The 27,813-nt window shown below is 38.3% G+C and overlaps 1 protein-coding gene across 1 annotated transcript in view; it reads left to right on the forward strand.

Annotated features, from left to right (window-relative positions):
- LOC136857291 (very low-density lipoprotein receptor) overlaps positions 1–25,602 on the forward strand; it is a 130,393-nt gene extending 104,791 nt beyond the window's left edge. Inside the window, exons 5-9 of the mRNA XM_067135828.2 lie at positions 60–170; positions 5,674–5,805; positions 15,871–15,987; positions 19,629–19,921; positions 25,343–25,602. Coding sequence (XP_066991929.2) covers positions 60–170; positions 5,674–5,805; positions 15,871–15,987; positions 19,629–19,921; positions 25,343–25,443 — 754 coding nt within the window. The 3' untranslated portion in view covers positions 25,444–25,602. The remainder of the gene's footprint in view (positions 1–59; positions 171–5,673; positions 5,806–15,870; positions 15,988–19,628; positions 19,922–25,342) is intronic.
- The last annotated feature ends 2,211 nt before the right edge of the window (positions 25,603–27,813 follow it).

A 27,813-nucleotide genomic window follows, 5' to 3' on the forward strand; every position in this document is an offset into this window, starting at 1 on the left:
ATTGTATTGTATTGTTTCTCCACTATACCATGTACTTAACAAATTTTGATCTGTTTCAGGTTTCGATGTAAGTCTGGAGAATGCTTAACAAATTCACATGATGTGTGTGATGGAGCTGTGAACTGTCTGGACAAGTCTGATGAGACAGTGGAACTATGCTCAAAACGCATGTGAGTGCAAAGTAACACATTTATTCTCCCTTTAGAAACTTATACGAGGTGTATAATTATTTATTGAATATCCTAATAGTTTGAACCCTATTTTACATGAGTATATCTGGGTTATAGTTTTGATTAGTTAATTAACTATTGGCCTTGACACAAAATTAGGAAACTAAATTATTAAAGACATGGTGGATGAATTTAAGGAACTGTTTGTAGCAGCAGGATTTTCTAAACACATGGTATAATGGCTTTGGGAGTTCCACACGACAATTGTTTAGGTGACACTCAGGATCGAATCTTGTCCTTCCGGACATGGCACAGTCTAACAGTAAAAGTCCACTGTTTGAGAAGATGCACAAAAACATATTCATCTGCAATATTAATTTTAAAACATCCAAAGTGGCACTTAAAATTTCTAAGGCGAGAGAGAAACTTAGTCAGAGCGAATTTGGGCACTAATGTTTTTTGCATTGGAGTCAGTTATATATGTTGGGAAAAAATAATTCTGTTGTGACTGACCCCTTTGTACTTGATGTCCATAGATTGTTCCTCTAACTTATCAGATATGTTTTGATTTAGGCTTTTGCATAGCTTGGGAGTGATTTGTTGTAGGTAATTAATATATTCTATGAGTAGGCTGCTTTTGCGAGGATGTGTTCACACCATTCCACCACAACAATAGTAGTGCTCAGGTACTAAGATCTACAGCACAGCAGTATCCCCACGTCTGTCTCTCCTGGATCCCAGGACACACCGGTTCTCCTAGAAATGAAAAGGTAGACATCCTCGCTCTTGCGAGTCATCATGTAGCAGTAAAATTGTAGTTATTTTATGTTAGGGATGCCCCCAGCAGGCATGGAAAATGAAATCATTTCAGAATTGGATTTTATGATATCAGAAAAAGACTTTGGACATGCCGTAATAAGATTTGGTCTGCATCCCATATAATACCATAAAAGAAATTCAATCTCACCAGTTACGGATATGTTGCGATATTATGAAATCACTTATATGCTATGTAACAATGTCTTATTGTCCTTAATCTCTTCTGCTATTTTCCTATCTTTTATCAGCAATTTTATAACCATATTATTTGTCTTTGTTATGTCCGGCTCCAAGGCTAAGTGGGTCACAGGGGCCCCAGATTCGATTCCCGGCAGGGTCGGGAATTTATATCATAATTGGTTAATTCCCTTGACACGGAGACTGGGTGTATGTGCTGTCTTTGTCATTATTTCATTCTCATCACGACACGCAGGTTGCCTATGGGCATCAAATCAAAAGACCTGCACCAGGTCTCTCTGGAGGCCACACAGCATTTCATTTCATTTAATGCTTAGATTACTAGAATAACTTAATCTAAACATAATTACTAGAATTAAATAAATAAATAAATAAATAAATAAATAAATAAATAAATAAATAAATAAATAAATAAATATTTTTCTTAAATTATATAATTTTGTTGTAACTGAAGGGAAATACTGCTTTTACAAGAAATATTGCATATTATAGGTTAAAATAAAGTGAGTAAAATGACAGTTCTTCATGTTTACTGCTCTCCTACTCTGAAATCTTGCTCCATCATCATACTGCAACTGAGATTAGTTAGTTCAGCATTGTCATAAGTGAATGGTCCCTAATTTGTAGAATATCCAACAAAAATACGCAATGAAATTCCACTGTAAGACATGTAAAAAAAACAAAATATGACCATGGGCATAACATGGTTTGTTCTGGTCATTTCAGTGGACAACATATGGTACAATTTGAAATGGCAGGCACTTTTCAGGCCTTTTTTATGCTAAAATGCATGTAGTTTAACACAATTTGATTTTGTAGCATGACAGAACACATGAAAAAATAGATGAAACTAAATCAAACTCAGTTTTGTCCAAAGGTAGACATAATACAGTTTGCAGCAATACTCCTTATTTTTACAGTATATTTTGTAATTACTTAGATGCCTTCTTGATTCAATCTCACATCTTCCCAACTTTGTAAACGGCAACAGTACTTTTTAGGAATTATTCGTGGTGATTTCTATTGTTTCTAGAACAGACATTAAGTTCTTTGTCATTGTGACTTTCATTTCTAGAACCTCTGTTATGTTTACTGGGAATCTCTTTGTTGACACAGTGATTTATTTTGTTTTTAAGATCTATCATATTTACTAGGAAGTTCTTTGTTGTCATGATGGATTTTATTTTTATTTTAGCACTCCAACTCCATTTCTATTATATTTACTATGGATTCATTCGATGTCACAATGGTTTTATTTTGATTGGAAACAATGTATCAATTAGTGGCTAAAATGTTCTCAATGCACTAGGGATTAAGAAGGAACATCTAAACTTTTCGGTAGAAAGTTTTAGATGGTTTTTCATCTTATGGCCATTGTTCAGCATCTTGCATCATCAGTTTATAGTGCAGAAGTTTTTATATGATGTGTTATAACTTCTTGTTTACTCTTCTGGCTACTTGCAGTTAAACAACCAGTACACTGTATTTTATAATAAATATTTTCTCTCTGCTAGAGAAAAGTTTAGGAAAACTTCTCATTTCCTTGATTTATTTTGTTGGTATAATAAATATTATATTAGACGATGCTAATAATAATAATAATAATAATAATAATAATAATAATAATAATAATAATAATAATAATAATAATACACTAAAGTCCCGTTAATCCAAAAGTCCGGTTAATCCGAACTGAAATATTCAATTTTTTAAAAAAATTCTCCTTATTGTAATGAGAGAACATTCTGTATTATAGAATGAAAATTTAATTGCATTTTATTAGTCATATTTTGCTAGAATAACTTAATCTAAACATAATTACACATCATAAACCATCAATCACTGGTCGTTTATCTTTACAAAGTCTGTTAGTTTCTTTTGCCATAGTGATTGAAACCTCCTCGAGATTCAGTGTTAAACCAGCGTCTCATAAACACCACATCATTGGGCGTAGGAGCGGAGTGTTGCTTGACATAGCGTATGGCAAGTTCTAAGGCAGCCGCGGCATCTGAACGTGACACTAGTTGTTCATTGTGGTCTTCTTTGTTGTCACTCTGTTCCTCATCAACTCCATATTCTTTCTCCACCTTAGCTACAATTTCTTGGTCTGTTTGTAATTGATGACAGTCAGCTTCCATCCACTTGCTAATGTCATTTTCATTGGCTTCCTTACACTCAGGAAGTTGTTGAACAATTTCAAGGAGATTGACATTTGCAGACGCTTCCGCTGGACTCTCAATGAATGCGAGACTTGGCCACAATTTCTTCCACATTTTCCTCATGAACTGCTCACTGACACCCTCCCATGCCTCTGCTGCCTAGTAAACCACGTCCTTCACATTCACGTTCTTCAGTTTTTCAAGAATAGTAAGTGAACAGTCATTCTCAATCACGTACCCATGAAGTTTCCATTTATACACAAGTTTTACATTTTCCAGAACGCCCTCATCCATTGGCTGCAATATTGATGTAACATTAGGAGGCAAGAAAATTGCTCTTATTTCACAACAAGTTAATTCACTCACTGCTGGGTGCAATGGAGCATTGTCAATTAAGAGCAATGCCTGAGAAGGCAAACCACTTTTTACACTAAAACTTTTTACTTAGGGAATAAACTGTTTTTCAAACCAATCCTTGAAAAGTTGTGTATCCATCCATGCCTTTCTTTGATTTCTGTAGTAAACTGGAAGAGTGTTCATGTTAAAGATTTTTAAGCCCTAGGTTTTGCTGATTTGCCGTTAACCATTAGGGGCAATTTATTTGTTCCTGCAGCATTACTACATGCTAATACTGTAACACGTTCCTTACTCATCTTAAACCCAGGTGCACGAGACTTTTCCGCAGACGCAAGGCTTTTACTGGGAAGGGCCTTGAAATTTAAATCCATTTCATTGGCGTTATACACTTGTTGCAGTGAATAATTTCCTGATGCTACCAAGTCATAAAAATCCCTGATGTAATCTTCTGCAGCGGCATAATCACCTGATTACTGTTCTCCCGTTATTGTTAACTGACGTATTCCATGCCTTTTCTTCCATCTATCGAACCATCCAATACTGGCAGTGAATGAAACATCACCTTTCAATAATATATTTAAATGACGCGCTGTTTCTTCAACAAGAGGTCCACTTAACGGAGTACTTTTTTGCCTCTCCTGTAAAAACCATAAATAAAGCGCTTCATCAAGTTTATTGAATTTGGACACTTTTGATGTTTGGCGGATATTAAGGATGTCTTTTGACAATGATGTACAAAACTGTTCTATTTTAGAACGGTTTCTCTTCCAGTCAGAAATCGTAGCCTTTCCAATACCAAACTTGACAGAAAATTTTGAAGCACTGTCACCCTTACCCAACCGCTTCAGCACTTCAAGTTTTCTTTAAGAGTACAAGACCTGTGCTTTCATTTGCTTGCCATTTTCAAGCTAATAAGCTGAGATAAAGCCAGCAGCTAGCTGAGGAGACAGAATTACCCAGAGACCTTCACAACTGAGTGAGTTACGTGTTCACATTCTGCAGCGCTATCAGCATCACAAACAGCTCTTCACATCCCAGGCACAATGCAAAAGTGTAACGCATTACCATATTTTAGCAGTTTTAGGAGACAAGTTTTAACCTAGTTTTAGTCGTTTTCTTCTCTATGGGTTCTTAACTACCATACTGTGATTTTATACAGTATTTTATTAATATAACTGGTTAAGAAGGAACATTTCAAATTACAGTATGTACTGTATTGTAGAAACTATTTTCCTCAGACGGTTGAGGCGCTGGCCTTCTGACCCCAACTAGGCAGGTTTGATCCTGGCTCAGTCCGGTGGTATTTGAAGGTGCTCAAATATGTCAGCCTCGTGAAAGTAGATTTACTGGTGCATAAAAGAACTCCTGCGGGAGAAAATCCCGGCACCTAGGTGTCTCCGGAAACTGTAAAAGTAGTTAGTGGGACGTAAAAACAATAGCATTATTATTTGAAAATATTTTCTGGTTAATCCAAGCATTTTGTAATCCAGACTGACTCTGGTCCCAATTAGTTTGGATTAACGAGACTCTACTGCAACAACAACAACAACAACGACAATGACAACGACTACAACAACAATGTTGTTTTACATCCTACTAACTACTTGCACAGTTTTCAGAGATGCTGAAGTGCTGGAATTTTGTCCCTTAAGAGTTCATTTTACTGTACATGCCAATAAATATGCCAACACGAGGCTAATATATTTGAGCACATTCAAATATCACCGGACTGAGCTGGATCGAACCTGCCAACTTGAACTCTGAAGGCTAGCATTCTACCATCTGAGCTACTCACCCTGGCGATGTTTATCATCACATTTTTGTGTGTATATTTTAGGATCTGTATTGTGACATCTACGTAGGTCGTTGTAGTTAAGTTTGTTTCATATTTTTCAAAGACTCCTATTATGTTCATTGGAATATCTGGCAGTTTATGGAAGAAGCATTATGTCCATGTTCTTTTGCCACAGTGACTGCCCTACATATGCAGTTCGCTGTGACTACGGTGCCTGTGTGGATGGTGACGCTCGCTGTAATGGCAAGCAGGACTGTGCAGATGGCTCGGATGAAAAGGATTGCCCTGAAGCGATCCTTGCGTGCAGGTCTGTATTCATGTCTGTTGTTTTTCAACCTCTAGATCAGGCCTGTCCAACCTTTTCATGTCTGGAGGCACACCTGACTTGGCTGGGTAGGCACAGATGCCATTTTAATGATTACAATAATAATAATAATAATAATAATAATAATAATAATAATAATAATAATAATAATAATAATAATAATAATAATAATAATATGATGTAGGCTAATGTTGACTTAATATTTTTAACCATATCATACTTAGTGTTGTATTATTGGTTTCACATATGGTAGATAGAGGAGTTCTTTTAGGCGCTCATTTTGAACGCGCGGCATAGAGGTGTACCTCCCGATACAGACCTCCCCCCTCCCAAATGTCCTTCCTAGGGGTGACACAGAAGAATTTTGAAAAAATTATTTCCAGTTGAAGAAAATTTTCTAAGTTTTTTTTTTTGAAGTAGATAGGTAGAAGGTAGTTTAACTCCAGCTTTAGTGTGTTTTTGTTGCAGTAGGATGTGAAATACATGTTGATAATTTTGACGACAAGAACTGCCGCCGCTGCCGATATCCAGTTGAGGTCGCCCGAACCCCTCAAGTACCCTCAGATACACCTCTCCCGCTGCTATGAGAGGGGTAGTCATGGTGAAGGATGCCGCATATTAGAAGTATATCTCCAGGCCCAGATAAATTGGCGGTAGGAGCGCCGCACTTCAGCCTTTGCCGGGAGATGGACTCCGGCGCGCCGTACACAAGTAGTCTTCATGGGAGTGGAGTGGACCCGTACCCCACCTCTGTGGTAGTACAACGGCGAATGGCTGCAGAGGCCCTGAAACAGTAAGATCTTGGCGACAGAAAGGTGTTGTTGGTGACTTGAGATTAGAGGATACGATCTTTATTGATGCTGAGGGCTGGGCGGCGTGGAAGGCTTTTTATGCCAATAGTGTGGATATGCAGGAGACGGGGGCTTAGTAATGGCCACAAAGGAATTGACAGCAGGAAAACCAGAGGGGAAGATCGTACATACAGTTTATATAGATAAAAAAATACAATAATTTGGGGCAGAAGGCCTCCCAAAAAATATAACCTTCAAACTGCTGCTAAACATTGATGGCTAAGTTAACAATGACATTACACAGGTTTCACCTGAGACAGGTGAACTCTAAAGATCCTCTCCGTGGCTGCATTGCTCACTATTAAGGTAACCGGTGTCAAAAAAATCCAATATGATGCGTGGCCCATGAAATCTGGGGGCAAGCTTGCCCACGGGAACAAAGTTTCTAATCATGACTTGATCTCCTACTTTTAAATTGGTGGGCCTCTGTCCACGATCATATCTTTCCCTAAACGTTTCATGAGAAACCTTAAGATTGGCCTCAGCCTTCTTCCATAGATCTCTAATATTATCGAGATCTATTGTCTCTGGTAGAATATCATTAAGTGACCAAAGGTTAGAGAGCGGCATGTTAGGCACAAATTTAAACATCAAAGAAGCTGGAGTGAACTTATGGGATTCATGAACTGCTGAATTCAAAGCAAAGGCCAACCAATGGAGGAATGTATCCCACCTGGAATGATCTTCATGATGAAATGCAATAAGCGCTGATCTAAGATTATGGTTGACCCGCTCAGCCAGAGATGGTTAAGGATAAAACGCCGATGTAGTTACGTGTGACATAGATAGGTCAAAACAGAATTTATGGAAGAGGTTGGATGTAAATGCCTTAGCATTATCAGAAACTATGTATTGACACAGACCAAAAGAAGCAAAGATGGTATTTAAACAAGCAATAGTGGACTGAGCGGTTTCCAGCTTAGTCAGAAATAACCAGGAAAATCTTGTGAAACCATCTACACACATGAGAATGAATTTGTTTGCATTCCCCTTTGATTGGGGGAAGGGTCCTACGTAGTCGATATAGAGGTGTTCCATGGGGCGCGACGCTTGATGAGAAGATAATAGACCTAGCTCAGTGGACAAGGTGGGCTTAAGCTTTTACTAATTCATGAATTTCACCGTCCATACCTTTCCAAATAAACATCTCTCGGATCTTTTCTCGAGTTTTGAAGATGCCTAAATGCCCCCCTAATGGGGTCTCATGGTAGTACATGAAGATCATAGGTACAAGAACAGCTGGAACCACAACTCTTTTGATCATGCCTCGACGGGCAACATAAATCCCTGTTCCTCAACACATAAGGGACGACATGTTCCCCAGAGAAAGGGTTTCAATAATAGGAGCCAGCACAGGATCTTTACATTGATATTTTTCAATATCCCTGAACAACATGGGGGTATCAGTTAGAATGGCATTAATGCCCGAAGGTATGGGCGTGGGAAGAGACGAACTATCTTCCAATTTGGAGGTCTGTACATCATTAGCAAACATGCAGCTTAGTCCATCCGCCACAACATTTTCAGATCCTCTTATATGCCTAACGTCAAATTAGAAGGCAGAAATCTGATGGCCCATTGGGCTATACGACCAGTACGACACAGCCTAGCTAAGACACAACTTAAGGCTTGGTTATCTGTTTCCAGGTCAAACTTGATGTGTTCCAGATAGAGTCGGAACTCCTCTAATGAAAATAAGACTGCCAAACCCTCAAGTTCATAGATGGAATACTTGGCTTCTTGAGCCGATAGTGTCCTAGATGCGTAGGCGATGGGTCACCTTCCGAGTTCAGTTTCTTGAAGAAGCACAGCCGCCACCGCCGCCGACGAGGCGTCAGTATGAACGATGAATTTCTTTGGGAAATCAGGCATAGCAAGGATGGGGCGTTGCAAAGAGCTAATATCAGGTCTTCAAAAGCGGCTTGTTGAGACGGCCCCCACTCAAATTTGACGCCTTTCCTATGGAGTAAGTTCAAGGGCGCCACTCTGTTAGCGAAGTTAGGAATACATTTCCTGAAGATATTCACCATGCCGATGAACCTGGCAATACCTTTGATGTCCTTAGGAGGTTTGAAATCACAGATGGCCTGTGTTCTAGAATGATCAATAGAAACACCATCAGGCGACAGAATATGCCCTAGGAATGACATGGAAGGTTTAGCAAAAACTACCTTAGATAACTTCACAGATAACCCTGCCTGATGCAGGCGATTAAGGACCTCTTTTAGATCATCAAGATGTTCTTCAGAGGTCTCCGAAAATACAACATCATCAAGATAATGGTACAAGTATTTGAATTTGATGTTGGAGAAGACCCTATCTAGCAGTCTCGTTAACACAGCTGCCCCCGTGGGGAGCCTGAAAGGCACGCGGTTGTACTCATACAAGTTCTAATCCATGGCAAAAGCTGTGAGATATTTTGATTCTTCGGCTAGAGGGATCTGATTGTACGCCTGATTAAGGTCTAAGATGGTGAAGAACTTATCTTTCCAAAACCATGAAAAACAAGAGTGCAGGTCGGGAAGAGGCACAGATTGTAATACCACCTTCCGATTTAAAGCCCTATAGTCAATCATATCCCTGAAGCCACCTTGGGGTTTCGGAACCAGGAAAATAGGCGATGAATACGCCGACTCAGAGGGTCGAATGATACCATCCTTTAACATCTGATTGATGATCTCGTTGAGAGCCTTCATTTTAGGAGGAGAGAGCCTATAAGGTGGAAATCTAACCGGGATCGAGTCCGTAACCTCAATCTTGTATTCAATAAGATCAGTAACACCAAGAGTATCAGAAAATACATCCATAAACGACTGACACAATTGGCGAATACTATCAGCCTGCTCCTCAGGTAGATGTCTAAGGTCTAACAACATCTCATCAGGGGTAGGCGAAACAGATGAACATGATGCAGAATTACACTTGAGCAAAGGAATTTTACAGTTACTATCAAATTTGAAAGTGCACGACTTGCTCTGAATGTCAAGCACTAGACCGGTATGAGACATGAAGTCTGCTCCTAATACTGTATTATGGGGCAAGACAAGTGCTTAGCCACAAACAGTTTTATTTTCCAAGTAAATTTAGAAATCCATATTTTGGCAAAAATGAAACCTAAAATTTCTAAGGGAGAGGAATTGGCCGAAATACATTGAACCAAAGATGAACGATAGTCAGAAAATTTACAAACAGACTTTAATTTTGAGTACCATTCTGCCAAAATAATGGAACAAACCCTCCCTGAGTCTAATAGAGCGGTAACGGGTCCACTATTCAACTCAATCTTGAGAAAAGTTACAAGTGCGGGGGACTCCGCCGCAATCCTAAGGCATTCTTTAGGGCATTCAATTGCGAGGTTAGAAGAACTTCTACCCTGTTCCGAGCTTTCTGTGATTTTAACCGGGGCTGAGCCTTGGGAAGATGAATTTGCCGACTCAGCCGATGCCACTAGTCACTTTCGATTATTTGAGTTGTTGGAGGTTGAACAGGAGGTGGTGCTATTGGCATTAGGGCAATTCTTGGCGAGGTGATTAAAGGAGCCACACTTGAAACATCCTTGTGATGACCCTGCTCCATTCTTTGTCCCACTTGATTTTATTACTAGGCACTTGTTACGGAGATAGTCTGCCGACCCACAAGCATAACATTTGCGGGTGGTGAAAGTTTGGTGAGGTTGAGGCCGAAGGTTACTTGAAGACGGAGGGGGCTCCTTAGCAACTCTTAAGGTGTTGGCATACCACACTCCTTCGGCTGAGACCACCATAGCCTCTAATTCAGCAAAAGTTTGAGGACGCAACGCAAAACATAAGTACGACCTGTAGGGCGGGGAAATCCCTTCAACAATTGTCTGCACGATTTGATCTTTGGGGAAACGAAGAGCAAATACCCTTGTATAAAACTTAATATCCTGGATGAAGTTGGCAAGATTTTCATCCAGTCGCTGTACTCTGTAATAGTACCTTTGAATTAAGGAAGACATGGCTCGAGCCGGAATTAAATTAGCTAGCAGATGGGCGTGGAAGTCTTCTATAGATGATTGTTCAGCTATTGCTCTGACTATCTTGTCCAAGAGGACAACTATGGAGTAAGGGTAAATAATTTGAAGAATTTGAGAAGGGGAAAGAGAAAACACTAGAGCGTGATCTTGAAATTCAACTAAAAATCTTGAAAATGAAATGACATCATTAGTAGAATTAATCGAAAATTTAGAAATTACCCTAAGCAACATAGCCAATGAGTGAGGCAAACTACTGAACCCGGGTGACATAGTAGGTAATGGCCTAGGGGGTGAAGAAGCTTCAGAGACTGCATTATTTAAATAGAAAGGTAGAATTGAGGTACGACGATCAGACTCATTTCCTAATGGGGCAGAAGTTTGTTGAGTAGTTACCGATTTCCTGCTTTCTACATTCTTGGACGAGTCTTCCTCACTTACAATGTTTACAACGGTGGCTTGGTCGGTTTTGGGGGTAGCTGCCCCAGTCAGCAATTGAAGAACTTTATTTGACATTTCAGAGAGGTGCTCAACAAGGTTGCTAGCCTCCTTAGCATGATCATCTTTTAGTTTAAGAGAAAATAGGTCCCTTACTCTATTGTAAAAATGGTACAACCTAGCCTGTACTCTTTTAAGTTGGTTAGCAGAAGGATCACTCACTTCAAAAAAACTAACTACGGATGCTAGCTCAGTGGTGTTATCAATGATAGTAGAGAGAGCCTCATCAATTTCCTTCTCTCCCAAGCTTGGGATACAAATTGGTAACTCTAATGACTCTTTCAGTTTGGTTGTATCTGCCGCAACCGTGCCTCCAGATTGAACATTTCTAATAGATAATTCATAAATCAATTCCTCCTTGTGCAAGTAGCCGGAATGGAGGACTTCACGAGGGCCTGACATGATGACAGAAGTTTACAAATTTAGAAAATAGGAAAAGAAAAATTCCAGCGACTGAGAAAATTGTTAGAGTACAAATTGAGTCCTAAGTTTTACCGTCAAAAGAGGCTTAATTGAGACCCATTCAACCACGCTCTGCTACCACTTGTTCCGGGGTTACCCGTGGAACGCAGAGGTGAAAGAAGGTACCGGGATGAATGTGTCTAACTACAATGTCAAGAAAAATATAAAACTCAAACTGAAGGTTACATTTTCTTAAATAGCAAAATTTTCATAACAATAAAATGTCAGGTACACTAATGAATTCTAGACAAGACAAGAAATCCAAAATTAAGTGACTGTTTTAAAAAACTGGGCTTCAAGCCCCTCACTTTACAATTCTTGAGCTCCTAGCTCAAATTTACCAAAAGCAAAAATTACACAAGAGCAGAAGTCCCTCAATACATGGAGCGCTTGCTCCCAACTCACAATATCAAGCCTCCCAGAGGCACTTTTAAAACACTAGAAAAGAGCTGATGTGCTCTCAGTTTTCCAAGCCTATTCAAGGCAATATCAGAAAATTACCATCACTCACCACCAAGGCACAACTTACAAAATTTGAAAGAGGGATATCTGGTACCCAACCTATTGGGCCTTAGCGGAAAAGAACAGATTAAGTAAATGGCCTGAAACACAGTTTGAATGGAGGCGTGTACTTGCACTCCTAGATATGAATTCTTAAAACCTAAAGGGCACTAGGCCGATGAAACAGGGGCTATTCCCAAACTATGGAGGTGACTCGTATAAGAATAAATTAAGACATTACAGAAAGGAAGAAAACCAGTTACAAAGCATAGTTACGTCAAACCAATATGAAGGGGAGCTCGATAGGGTATATCACTCTCTATTCTCTATTTACAGTTAAAGATTTTATGAAGTTATTACATAAGCCGGCCGAAGTTACATTTTCAGAAAGGTAGGTTACATAGTTAAAGTTTCGGACCTCTCCCTTGGGTTAAACTGCAGAGCTAGCAAGAAATAAAGATGTTAAGTGGTCATTACCTTGTCGGTGTACTGCTACCTGATGAAAGAGGCGCCTCCCGCCTCCTGCTTGACACACACACTGGGTTAGATGATGATGAATTGGCCAAGAGACGAGAAAATCTGCAGTTTATAAACCCTCAGGAAAAGTTTGAGACCTTTCATGAATAAATCAGCCACACCCTCTTAATTTATTGGTCAGTTTGAAAGGTTACACTTCAAATCGAAAAAGAAGGCTGTGATAGGTTGAAAATTATTACAGAAATTTGGGATTGGCTGGATTCAAAACTGGTAGAAAGAAAAGATAAATATTTCAAATGCAAAAATAAATGAACATCAATTAGTAAAAAAAACTTATGAATACAAAACTTCTTCAAATCAAAGGTTCTTTCACTTCGCACCAGGGTGCATGATCATAGTTTTTCAGCAGTGACATCTATGGAAGAATGTCCAAACTTCTTGATGAAGGGCAAACAAAGCAAGTAGAAATTCACACAGTACAGGAAACTTCGCAATAACAAAATTACATCAAATTTCTGTGGTGACATCTTCTGAGTAAAGTTCTAACTTGTTGTATTATTTGTTTCACATTTGGTAGTAGAGGAGTTCTTTTAGGCGCTCATTTTGAACGCATGGCGTAGAGGTGTACCCCCTAGTACAATAATAATAATAATAATAATAATAATAATAATAATAATAATAATAATAATAATAATAATAATAATAATAATAATAATAATAATAATAATCATCATCATCATCTTGGATATTTTAAAAGATCATTCTGAAACTACACACAGTCAGTGTCCAATTAAAGATTTACATTCGTACCTATCTATCTTGTATCCTTTAGTAACAAAACTGAATTGTTGCTCATTTTTCTTGAATGTTCTTAATTACATATGGCTTTTTCCTTCTGCAAGCACAATACATCTTGCTACTTAGCCCAGGTTCAGCAGTCTTAATGTCACCCGGCTGTTGGCACCACGAATCCCTCATTTTTGCCGTACACCCTATGGGAATCAACATATATATCAGTACTTTCGAATGTTGTCGAACAGATACTTCATCCTTTCTGCAGTCATGCCTTTTACTTCCAACTTCTTAGGTAGGTTCTGAGGAAGATTATCTAGGGCAATTCAAAATGATGGACCCGATTTCATAAATTTATTCTATGGAATCTAATGAACATATCATACTGTGAAATATGCGCAAAGAAAGGCAAACTCAAAGTTTAGTTGAGTTTAGATTTCAACCCAAGTGGTTTCATTTTCAGCCATTACGAGCGTGCAGGAAGCGAGTAAAGAAAATGTCTGTGGCTGCAAAGTAGAAGTCATTCTGTGTGCTTGATTACCATGTAAACAAGTCTATGATTAGTGTTCAACAGCATTTCCGTACCATGTATGGAAGAGACCCACCTACTGGAAAAGCCATTCGTGCGTGGTATGCAAAATTCAGAGACACAGTCTGCATCTGTAAGCGAAAGTCGATTGGCCATCCTTCGACCGGGGAAGAGACAGTGGAACGTGTTCGCGCCAGTTTCGTGCGGAGTCCGCAGAAGTCCACCTACTGGGCAGTGAGGCAACTTGAACTTCCACAGGCAACTGTTTGGCGCATTCTGCAGAAACGTTTACGAATGAAACCCTACCACTTGCAACTGATGCAGGCCTTAAAAGACACTGATTATGCTGCTTGAGCATCCTTCTGCGCTGATTTTCTCGCATTAATGGAAGAGGATGGGTTCTGATACAGATGTTGATTCCCATGGCCAAGCAGGCATCAATTTTTGGTAAAGAGACAAAGTCTCTCATAGTGCACTGGCACTGCCGGTGGCTCCAAGTAGCTTACGCAGTGGCCTCCATGGTATGCACTAGCCAGTGTCTTGGTAGGTGTGCTAGGTACCAAATGATGAGCCCACCCTAGCACACGAGGGTAAAACGCTGGCAACCAGGAATGAGTTAGCTGGAAAATTTATAATGTGCAATAACGGACCATTATATTGTTATTGAGGATGGGTTCTCCGAAAGGGTAATTTTCAGTAATGAAGTGACTTTTCACATTTCCGGGACTTTGAATACACACAACGTAAGTATCTGGGGAACTTCTAATGCCCATCAAGTTGTGGAACACCAACGTGATTCTCCCAAGGTGAATGTGTTTTGTGCCATTTCCCATGAGAAGGTTTATGGACCCTTTTACTTCATTGAACCTACAGTGACAGGAAATGTTTTTCTTGATACGCTGCAACAATGGCTCCTGCCAGAGCTCGAAGAGGATAGTGCAGATTTCATCCTTCAACTGGATGGTACCCTTCCGCATTACCATGGCAACGTTCAGAGCCATCTCAACAAGACATTGCCACAACACTGGATAGGTCGTGCATCTCAGGAGGATCAAACTCTCATTTGTTGGCCACTGCGTTCCCCCGACTTAACCCCATGTGATTTCTTCTTGTGGGGTTTTGTAAAGGATCATGTTTACGAACCACCTCTTCCATTAACATTGGAAGACCTTCGTGCGTGTATCACAGCAGCCATCACAGAGATTGACCGCGACACACTACATAAGGTTTGGCAGGAGATAGAGCTTGATGTATGTTGTGTTACGTGAGGTGCTCACACAGAACACTTGTGATATGACTGAAAAAAACTTTGAGAGTTTACCGTTCTTACCACATGTCTCACATTACGATATGTTTATTAGATTTCACAGAATAAATTTATGAAATCGGTTCCATCATTTTGAATTGCCCTGTATGTAGCACAGTAAATGCCTATAATTGTAATCATATATTACCTTGATGCACAAGCTGGTTATTTAATGTTTTGGTACAAGAAGGCATGCAGGAACTTCATTTAAGAAACCATACCTCAATTTGTCAATGTTAAATTCCCATTGCGATTTAAGTTATGGTTTTGTTAGACTGCGCAGCTTGTTTCCAAGGTTATTTTGAAGACATTTTCCCATATGGTCATGTCACTGTCACTCCTTTCACCACGTTCTTCAAGGATCAGACTAACAGATGGCGTTCAATTCTAAAAGTCAATATTTCTTGTCCTTCCTGCATTTTCCCTTTGTAGCGTAAAATTTTGTCAAGCAACTTAAAGTATGGTCTCCGAGAGAGTCACATATCAGAACAGGCATTTGTTCATGTTATGAGAAACTTTCTTCTCAGAGATGAAGGCCAGTATTGGCTGTCGCAACAGTGTTTCTTTCTTTTCCTTTGTTTTGTCCACATAAACTTAATCCTAGTCAAACATGAGAGCAATATGTAATTTCTTCTAGGGAGGGGACGTTCCAGTGTGGTGATGGCACCTGTGTGATGGAAACTTTGTTGTGCGATGGCCAGAAGGACTGTGAAGACGGCTCGGATGAAACGAGCAAACAGTGTGAGAACTTTGCGTGAGTATTGACCTTCTCTTTTAATTATAATAACTAGCAAAAACATGGGTGGAATATTTATTGAGGGTCTTCCTTTTATAAGGCATTTGTTCTTGGTTACTTTCTGGCTGTCTCGATATTGCAATATGTAAGTGTTCAAGGATGTAAACTGGCTGGGGTAAAGGTGGACCCACACGTTCATTGTTTCACCTTAAGCCTTACTGATGATGATTATGATGATTGTTCTTTTTTGATTTTGGCCTACTTTGATCCACAGTAAACAATTGACTTGCTAGTTAGTCATTTCTTCTTCTCCCAGAACTTCTTCATCATTATGTTGTGGTTCCTCTTCCTTTGCTATTCCTGGAACCTCTTAAATTTATCAATTTTAGCTCAAAACATATCTGTAGTAAAGATTTCTTTTGGATTGATGCCAACTTCCTCCATGTCCTTTATTGTTTCTGCTAGCCATTTAGTAGTTGCTTTTAATTTGATGATGTAGTTAAAGATTTTCTTTGCTAGTCGACTCTCATTCATTCTTGTGAGGTGCCCATAAAACTTCAATTTCCTCTTACGTATGCTGTTTGTGAACTTCTCTGTCTGAATAGATCATTTCTCCTCTTCCTCCATGTACCATCCTCCTTCTTTTTTTTTTTCTTTTTTTTTTTTCAGGTCTTAAGATCTTTCTAAAAAATTTTCTCTAGCTCATCCATCTCCTCTTTTTTATTCAGTATCAGACATTCTGAATTGTAAAGTCCCTTTGGCTTGACAACCATGATAACCATGGTATAATGTCTGCAAGATATTCTTTTGTTGTATCAATTCTGTATTATTATTATTATTATTATTATTATTATTATTATTATTATTATTATTATTATTATTAAAACTCCAAATAAATTTGTTGAAAGGTGGTGTTCTCTTGAGGGGGGGAATTTAATAATATCTTATCAGATGTTTTCATATCGACTGGTACCAGCTTTGCAAGTGATAAATGTCATTATGGATCCGTATTAAAGATACTATACTGTAGGATGCTAATTAGTTTATTATTATTATTATTATTATTATTATTATTATTATTATTATTATTATTATTATTATCATTATTATTATTATTATTATTATTATTATTATTATTATTATTATTATTATTATTATTATTATTATTATTATTATTATTATTATTATTATTATTATTATTATTACGGGGTTACCCTTGGAATGCAGAGGTGAAAGAAGGTGCCGGGGTGAATGGGTCTAACTACAATGTCAAGAATTGAATTTAAAACGTAAACTGAAGGTTATGTTTTTGAAAAACAACAAGTTAACAAATTTTCGCTTAGTGAGATAACAATGACATATCAGGTACAAAATAGAAATTTGGAAATAAGACAAGAAAATTCAAAATTTAGTGACAGTTTAAAAATCTGGGCTCCAAGCCCCTCGCTTTACAATTCTTGAGCATCTAGCTCAAATTTACAAAAGAGCTCAAATTCACTCAGGGGCAGAAATCCCCCTAATTCATGGAGCACTTTTTTTGCAGTGACATCTATGGAAGAATGTCCAAACTTCAAACAAAACCAGTAGAAATTCACACAGTACAAGAAACTTCACAATAACAAAATTCCATCAGATTTTAGTGGTGACATCTTGTGAGTAAAGGTTTAAGTAGGTCTAGTTTCAAGTTCACGGTTCCTCCAGTAGAGGAGTTCTTTTAGGTGCAAGATTTAAATGGGCGGCGTAGAGGTGTACCTTCCGGTACTATTATTATTATTATTATTATTATTATTATTATTATTATTATTATTATTATTATTATTATTATTATTATTATTATTATTATTATTATTATTATTATTGATATTATTGATATTATTAATAATTAGCATCCTACAGTATGGTACCAGCTTTATGTCCAGTTAGTATTTGCAAATATAGTTTTGATTCCAAATGTGGTTCCTTTATTCTGCATGAAAACTTGATGTTATTTTTCCACCGACCTGCATCGAAGGCTGCTGTCAAGGTGGAAGATTCCCTATCAGTAGTTTACCCACCATTTTCTTAAACGATGTCAAAGAAGTTGGAAATTCAACGAACATCTCCCTTGGTAAATTATTCCAATCCCTAATTCCTCTTCCTATAAACAAATATTTGCCCTACTTTGACCTCTTGTATTCGAAATGTATCTTCCCACTTTTAAAAATTTCATTCAAGCTTATTGTTCTACTAATATCATTCCATGCCATCCCTCTACTGACAGCTCATCTTCCTACTCCCAAGTCTTCCCAGATAAAAGCTTGCAACATTTTCATAACACTACTCTTTTGTTCACCATAGGAATAACCTGGGTGACAGCACAGTCATTGTATTATTATTGAAACCAGGAATACTTTTGTAAGAAATAGGTACACGAAAGTAGTGGTGGTGTCATCATCAAGGTCAGTGACCTCTGATGTCGTTATGACATCATAACCTAACTTGTCCTAACCTAAACTGGTAGGCTCCATGGAGGAGTCTCTTTTTAACAACTTGCTTTAATTACATGTGATAAATCTCATTAGACCGTATTGAAGATAATGTATTAAAGTTAAAAACTTTTTATTACCACCTATTCAATACAAAAACTTTAATAACTTGCTTTAAGTTGCATCGACACAGATAGGTCTTATGGTATGATGGGGCAGGAAAGGGCTAGGAGTAGGAATGAAGTGGCCGTGGCCTTAATTAAGGTACAGTCCCAGCATTTGCTTTGTGTGAAAATGGAAAACCATGGAAAACCATCTTCAGGGCTGCCGACAGTGGGAGTTGAGCCCACTATCTCCTGAATCCTGGATACTGGCCGCACTTAAGTGACTGCATCTATTGAGCTCAGTAATGTGGAGGAATCTATTGGTCCAATTAGTGACTGGATTTTGGGGAGAAAAGGGCTAACCTCCCTCGCACTAGACCCTGCACTGGTCCACCAAAAAATTTCCAACTGCTGACCCAGTGAACATTCATTCGTTTTCTCCTCAGCAGAAGTTAAAAATTAAATGAGATACCCATTTTGAAGAAAATTTGATGCTCTGCAATATTGTTTATGAGCTCTTTCTCAAAACAACTGGGAGTTCAGAAGATTAGAGCTTATTTCTACGAAAAATTCAGCAATAATACTGTGATCAAAGAAAAATAACAACGGTGGTACCCTGTTATTTCAGAAAGTATTACAGACACAATAAAGTGAATAGGACCTTTTATTAGCTACAATTTTTAACATAACTATTTTTGGACTATGACAAACCATCTTCTAGATATTCACAAAAAAAAAAAAAAAAAAAATAGTTCCAACTTTTCATCTCAGATATTTCAGAACTTTTGATAAAATCTTCACTAGACAGCTAGAAACAAGTGTGCCAAGTTTCAAATCTCTCATAGTTATTCTTTCTGAAAACAGTTCTATGCAAATGCTATTTTCAAAGACATTGCCTGTTTATCAGAATTAACTCAAATTCTATGTTTTTATTTTGAACCCCAACCTACAAATATATAAACACTGCAAAATTCTAAATGTACAAATCCAAATTTCTTATTTCAAAACCTGACCATCACCACCCCTTACTAATTAAATGTCAGTCAGATGTCCAGAGAATATAACTAAGGATGTATTTTTATTTCAACAGTTGTCCTGGCTACGGGTTCCGCTGTAACTATGGTGGCTGTATCGATGGGAACAAGGTGTGTGATGGTAAAGCACATTGTGCAGATGCCTCTGATGAGAGTCCTGCAGTGTGCGCTGTTACTACTCCTAAACATATGCCATGTCCATCACTCAGGCAACCAACTTACAGTAAGATGGAGGTGATGGGGAATGTAGCTCAGTTCTCCTGTAAACCAGGCTACAGTCTAACAGGACCAGACATCATCTCCTGCCACAAAGGAATGTGGAGTGCAGAACCTCCCATTTGTAATGCAGGTGAGGATATGAATAATACTCATCTCTGTTAATTAATTAAATTGATTCAATTAATTAAAATCGAATAACACTTTTACAGTGCACGTTAAATCAATACTTCTGTTCTTGCTATATTCCTTCTACCTCCCTGTCCACATTTGTTCATCCGTTCTGATCTTTATTTCTGGAGCTATTCGATGTTATGTGGCTGCTTTTGTTTTTTCTCTTGCTCATCCCTGAAGATCACTTCTTGAATTTTGTCCCTAAATAACTTTCTATTATGTGTATCCTTAATGTCAATATTTGCTCTGTTATGCTCAGTCCATACTCGCTGAAACTACTATTGTTGCATCATCTGCCCTTGACGCTTGCAGTGCATGCGTTCTAGTGGCATTTTAGCTTCCCGTAGTTGATCTAAACAGTCAGTACTACTGGCTCATTACCTGACAAGGAAAGGGCACATACCCGGGAATTGCCGATCTTACATAAATTTTGCACACATGTTAAATGAGCTAAGACTAACACAATGAATGGCCTAAATACTTCTTTAGGAAATTAACTCGTGTGACTTATGGAAAGTGTTAAAAGTTTGTATGTCTGAATTTGCGCCCTCGGCTACGCAGGCCGCTACTCCATCCCCTACCCACAACTCACACTGTCCAACAGCTGATTTGAGACCATGTTGACATACGCTTATAGTCCTTGTATGGGACAAGTGGTTGTTTGTATAATGGTAATCAACATAGGCAAAGTTATTTTTGCATTGAAAGAAAAATATGCAACATGTGATATTAAGCCCTTATTTCACTTCTTTAGGTGTAGTTGGTGTAGAACTGCTTTGTGCTTTAAACATTTCTATCGCAAGCATCATCGGTGCAGAAGCTATAAAGAGTAACTTGCTTTCGTGTGTAACGTCCCTTGTTATACTGATTAACCTTTATTTTCAATATAACAATCTTATTCTGTTGCCTTGAGGCCTATTGACCCCACAATCAATGCAGGAATTAAATTATTTCCCTTAATGCCACTGCATCATTTTCACTAAGTGCTACCCAGTTACTAGTTAATAGAAAAGAATCACTGGCATGGTCCCTCAACGAGTGAACCTAGCACATGCTGCAGTCCTGTGTAGCCAAGCGTGCCAATTCAAACACGCAAAATTTAACACTTTCTGTAGGTCACACAAGTTAACTTCTGAAAAAGATGTCATGGCAGTTGTATTATTCCTGGCTCATTTAACTTGTGTGTAAAATTTACATGAGATATGTGACTCCCCAGTACTTGCCCTTCCCTTGTGAGTATCACAAAAACTTGTCAGATCTATAACTTATTTTTCGAATGTGAGTTTTGGAAAGGAACAAACAAGTGTAAAATAAAGTGTTACATATGTCTCTTCCCTTTTCCTGTATTTATCCATCTTTCTTATTATTCTACACTTTCCACATCTTTGCAAGAAACAAATTTCATGTTGAACCCATATTATCATTTATAAAAACTTTATAAATTTTTAGTGAAAAGTTTCACCTTTACAATACAAAAGTTATTTTATTCATTTCAAAATAACATTAAAATAAGACATGTTTTGTCCACATTTGGGACACCATCAGCTAATTAGCGAAAGACAAAATACTTGGAGCAAGGATAGTATAAAACACATGATGAATAAAGGTTGTAATACATAGACATAAGGATTGAACCTAATCAGTACATATTTATATATATGTGACTTTATGTATATTACATTGTGGGACTAGTTTCAACCATATAATGATCATCCTCAGCCACTTATATCTAAAAATGGACAAAGCATTAGACTCTGTATGTATACATAAAACAATGACAAAACTTATACACTAAAAATTGGGTGTTGTGATGTTTGATGTGTCTTAAAAAGTAAAATTTGCATTGGTGACATCACTACAGGTATAATTAATTCTTAAAATTAATTCTAATGACATTCACATTGGATAAAGTAGTATTTTGATGAATGTCAAATTCATCCCATTTAATTAGTTGAGTCGTGGAAAGTGCGTCTATGAGAATTTCAGCATTCACATAATCATGAATGTCACATGAGTACTGTCAGTTGAAACCCACAAATTGGATAATAAGATGATGCTGAGGAGAAATTTGCAGTTTTTTCTCAAGAGAACGTCAGTTGAGTTGATGGCCTGTGTTTAATTTGTGAACTTCTATCGTTTTCTGGAAGTTTTAAAAAGATGTGTGGTTAGTTTACATTTGTAGAACCTCATAGCTGTATATGAACTTGTGAATTGTACCAAGACGGGTTGTTGAAGATAGCATCTCCGGTAGCATTGTCACTGCTGATTATGCACAGACTAAAACTCGACTGACTGCTGAAGAGAGTCACAATGTGATATATATTTAAATAGTCACATATAAATAAATATGTATTGATTAGGTGGAATCCTTACGTCTATCTATTTTAATTGTATCAATATGGACCAATATGAAGATAACTGCATATGGAATAAAGGTTGATTCAACTGGTGAATCAGTTAATGGTAATTAGGTTAAAATACAATTCTATGTCAAAAGTTAACGTATAGGTGAGTTTAAAATATGTACAGTGAATACTGAATCCACATCAAACACATGTGTTTAAATGTGTTTACATCTGCTGGAAAAACCTGGTACCTGGTCAGAGCATTTTTCAAAGAAAGTTCCTCTTCCAACTCATCATGCAACTGGATCAACCTTCAGCCATAAGAGACTTCATATTAATTTCTTTGAAATCAACACTCTACAAAGCTTCTTCAATGACAGTATCACATAATTAAAAACTTTTAATGTGTGCAATTAGTCTTCAAGCTCTAAACACATGTTTTAGATGTAGATTCAGTATTCACTGCACATATTTTAAACTCACCTGTATGTTAACTTTCGACAATAGCATTAACTGATTTGCCGGTCGAATCAACCTTTATTCATCAAGTATTTTATATTATCCTTGTTCCAATTACTTTCTCTTTCACTAGCTAGCCGATGACATCCTAAATGTGGACAAAACATGTCCTGTTTTAATAAGTATAAGGCACGATCAAAAAGTTTCTGTTTGAGGGCATTGCTGCAGTGAACATGCAATGTAGCGCAACTCCGATGCAGGTATATAAGCAATGCAGGTATATAAGCAGAGACATTTAGGCAAAAGGATTAGCATGGCAGTCATGTTGTGCAAAGGTGCGTGCATTAAATGTGGCTATGTGAACTATGGCGACGTTATTACCAAATGGATCCAAACAGGATCAAACTACTGTTCTTCAGTTTTGGCTGCCGAAGGACAAACACCAGTGTGGGCATCCATCGAAGAATGAAGACTGTGTTTGGGGCAGCATGTCTGTCGAAAACCACCGTTGTGGAATGGTGCCCCAAGTTCCGCGCAGGTCGCATTTCGACACGAGACGCTGGTCGTTCTGGGAGGCCAGCCTCATCCATTATGGACAACAACAAGCGGACGGTGGATTAGGCAGTTAGGGCGATGCAATTATCACTCCTTCAGTCCCCTCAAAAAGGCCTTGAAGGTTCGATGCTTCCTGCTGGATGAGGATGTGCAGCCGGCAGTTACAGACTTCTTCACGCAGCAGGACACAGTGTTTTACCACATGGGGATTTTCAACGTGGTGCATCGGTGGGATGAATGCCTCAATGCTCATGGCAATTTTGCCGGATTGGCATCCGGATTCAGGACTGTACAGCCGTCGAACGGAAACATTTTGATAGCCCCTTATAGAGGGTCTCTCTTATAAAGCCAGACTGAGCATACAGTGTTTGTACTTTGTGTTACAGCAGCGGCCTCAGCGCAACTTACGTCGTGTGGGCCACCCTGATTTAAGCCTATATACAATCTTATATGAAACCTTATAAAAGATGCTGGAAGTGTCATCCTTCATAATGAGGGACTTTATAAACACCATTAGGATTTTCTGCACACCAGTAGCGAGAGTTATGACTGTTCACACGACCATTCAGACGAAACCAGGCCTCATCCGAAAAGAACACAAGCTGTGGGTCGAATAAACGATCATTCAGTGATGCTACATATCAGACACAATATCTCACTCTTGTGGCTGGATCAGGAGGTTTTAAACAATAGGCCTAGCCATAAGATGTATCTGTGTCGGTGCGACGTAAAAGCAATCAATAGGCCCATGTAAACCTGTCAGGTTTGATGCTCCTTAGAAGGTCAAGAACTATGTGCGGGCCTCCTGTACAGCTGCTTAGGTCTCAGAGAGTAAAAACTCTGCTGGACGGTTTTCATATGAATAAAATAACTTTTGTATTGTAAAGGTGAAACTGTTCACTAAAGATTTAAAATGCTTCCCACATCTGTCAAGATGGCCCCTCAGTGAGTGTTTAAGCCGACCCTCCTGATGAAGCTGGGGAGCAGAAATGAACTCATCGGGGATGAAGTAGTAGAACTGGGATGTCTCTTCAAAGACAGCAGTGTATGAAGATGTGCATATTATCCTCGTCCTTTTCTGTTTTCATGTTTGTCTTTCTCCTCTTCTGTTGCTCCCTCTTCTAAGGAGCCATTCACACTAAGGCGATATAAGATAAGTGATATATAGTAAGGAATATATTGCTCGGAAGGTTCATGACACTGGGCAATAAATCGGCACGATCTGGACGATAAAAATTTGGTGGAACACAATTCTCACTACATCAGTTACAAATATGAGTTCAAATGAGGAAGACGTTCTAGTGGCTTATTGGTTCAGGCGTAGGATGAGAAGAAAATGGTAATGCTGGGTACACCCCTACAATCTTACCAACCTGTACCATAGCTCGGCTCTTGTTCCTCGAAAGCTTTCTCAACATAAATCAAAATTCAGGGAGTTTTATTGAATGAATCCTGAAAACTTTCATTTTCTGAAAAGCCTAGTCACGAACCCTTAAAAATACACCCTTCAGGAAGGCCATTTCTACAGATAAAAACTTCTGATTACTATAAAGTAAGTAGATATGAATATAAAAAGCAGTATTAATAAAATTTGGCAGTTTTAATTTGATAACTTTTATATATTTTCTTCTTTTTTTTACAAATTGTACCAATCAGTTCCACTAAATTAATGAAAGGTATTACAGAATACTCTTCTCTTCTTCTCGTCATGTCCACAGCTAGAAATATCGTACTTTACTAATCGCTGAAGAGACTAGCAAGCTGCACTTCGAGAAATATGTCACTTGCAATATGTTGTGCAATCGCGCAGCTGTGAACCTTATTTATCGCCTCCCTTTAGATTTCAAGTATCTGTCTGTGCATGTCGCGTATCGTATATCACTTACGATATATCACTTATCTTATATCGCCTTAGTGTGAACGCAGCCTTAGACTGACCTGCATTTCTTGCATTTCTTCCCCCCTTGGTTGATGATAGCTTAATAATAAAATGTTACCTTTTCTTTTTTTTCTTTTTTCAGTTGACAACACGATTCCTGGTAGCAAGGGCAGCAAACCTTCGGTTCTAAACTGGCAGATCTTGCTGTTTCTGTCTGTTTTCACTTTCGCTCAGTGGGCGTGATCAGATTTTATTTAATAAGAAGTTCTTCATCCAGACTGCGATTTTTATCACTGTTGTCAGTAGTTTGGGTTTTATAGTCGGTGTTATGCTATCATAAGATAGTTTTAATGATTAGGTTCTCTCGCTGTGAGTTGGCCTACGTGATTCAGTGTGTCAAAGTGATGTAACTTGCAATTTGAAACAATTTTACTTCATTCATACAATTTTACTTCATTCATACAATTTTAGCAATAAATACTGTGAGTAGGTTTGTACATATCAAGAAAAGAAAGTGGAAAAACTGCTTTTGTTGTTCCTTCCTAATATCCAAGAAAACTGGTGTTGTTGTTGTTGTTGTTGTTGTTGTTTTCACTCCTCCTGCTTCAAAAAGTGGTCATTATGCATATCTTAGCTATTAGACCCATTTAATTACAAGTACAGTTTGTGGAATTTGGCAATAAATATGAAATATAACAGTTAGTCAAATAAAAACCTTAAAATTGCAATAAGAATTCAAAATGTCACATCATGCTTCTGTCTGTTGGCATTATTGTTACAAAAATTCCCTCTATGAATCCAGGGGCATAATGTTAGGGGCTGCAGAACCTGCAATCTGGGTGGGTCTGGGTCTTTAAGGGGCCCTGCAGACACCTCGCAAAAAAACAAAAACAAAAAAAAAACAAAAAAAAAACACACACACCCTTGTCAAATGTCACTCTGCACAGAAATGGTTTGGCGATTTTGTAGAATCAGTGGATTTCTTTTTTAAATTTGATTGTAGAGGAAGTGCCACTTGGTTGCATTTAGTAGCAGTTTATTGTGTAAAATGTACTTTCCATTGCCGTCTCTTGCAACACCGTGAAACGTTCCTCAGTAGAGACCTGAATCAGATTATTTAAAATAATTACAGCTATGAAAACTGATACCAAAATATCATCATATAGTTAGGAAATTATATTTTCTTGATGTGTAGTGCACCTGAGATATTAATATGCATGAAGTTTGCAGAATATTTAACTTTTGTCACACATTTATTTGACAATAGTGTATAACGCCAATAAGAAGTTGTAGTAACAATCAATTTAGTTTTTAACAAGCTCTCTCTGCTTGAAGTTAGTAATAGGCTTATCAGTTGCGAGGTTTGATATTTTTCAAACTTTATTTGTACAGTTGGTTTCTTTTTTTTTTTTTTTTTTCATATTTCTTTGTGTGTTTGGAATAAATAACCAAGGCTTTGGTATCAGTTACAGAATAAGACTCTGTAGTTACTGAAAAATGAAACCAATTAAAGTTAAGCACAAACATCTAAGTGGTTCATGGTTAGGAGTTCAGCAGCGTAGCTGTTAAATCACTGAGACAGTCAAATAAAACCTACTAAATATTATTTTAAAATTATCTTACAATGATGGATAATTCCTTTTTTCATATAACTTGACAATGTACTGTATTGCATTACTTCTACCTGCTGTAATTAAATTTATATGAAGTTATTCAGAGGTTTTTTTTTTACAATTGGCTTTACATCGCACCGACACAGGTAAGTCTTATGGCAATGATGGAATAGAAAAGGGCTAGGAATGGGAAGGAAGCAGCCGTGGCCTTAATTGAGGTACAGTCCCAGCAATTGCCTGGTGTGAAAGTGGGAAATCATGGAAAACCATCTTCAGGGCTGCCAACAGTGGGATTTTTTTTTTTGCTACGGGCTTTACGTCGCACCGACACAGATAGGTCTTATGGCGACGATGGGATAGGAAAGGCATAGGAGTTGGAAGGAAGCGGCCGTGGCCTTAATTAAGGTACAGCCCCAGCATTTGCCTGGTGTGAAAATGGGAAACCACGGAAAACCATTTTCAGGGCTGCCGATAGTGGGATTTGAACCTACTATCTCCCGGATGCAAGCTCACAGCTGCGCGCCCCTAACTGCATGGCCAACTCGCTTGGTATTCAAAGGTTTTACACTGTACTTGTGGGGGCCCCGAATTCTTATTTGGTCAGGCGGGCCTGTATCACATTCGTTACACCCCTGTATGAAACATTGGTACAGAGTCAACCTCTGGATTCCAAGATCATGGGTTCAAAACTGACAGAGGCAATTAGACTTTGGAAGGGCAGAAAAAAGTGCATTTGATACTCCATGTTGCGCTATATTGGCATGAAAAGATCGCTGGTGATATATTTGGTGTTCACCTGAGAAAATTCTTTTAGAAAGCAGCCCTAGGTCACTCAGGTCAGTGTTGCTCTGCCATCTGGTAAGAGTCCACCTCCGTAGCATAACGGTTAGTGTTATTAGCTGCCGTCCTCAGGGGGCAGGGTTTGATTCCCGGTACTGCCAGAAATTTAAGAATTGCAGGAGGGCCAGTATGTTGCTGAAGTGGTACATGCAGCTCACCT

The sequence above is a fragment of the Anabrus simplex genome, chromosome 1 (assembly GCF_040414725.1).
Source record: "Anabrus simplex isolate iqAnaSimp1 chromosome 1, ASM4041472v1, whole genome shotgun sequence".
Classification (NCBI taxonomy): Eukaryota; Metazoa; Arthropoda; class Insecta; order Orthoptera; family Tettigoniidae; genus Anabrus; species Anabrus simplex.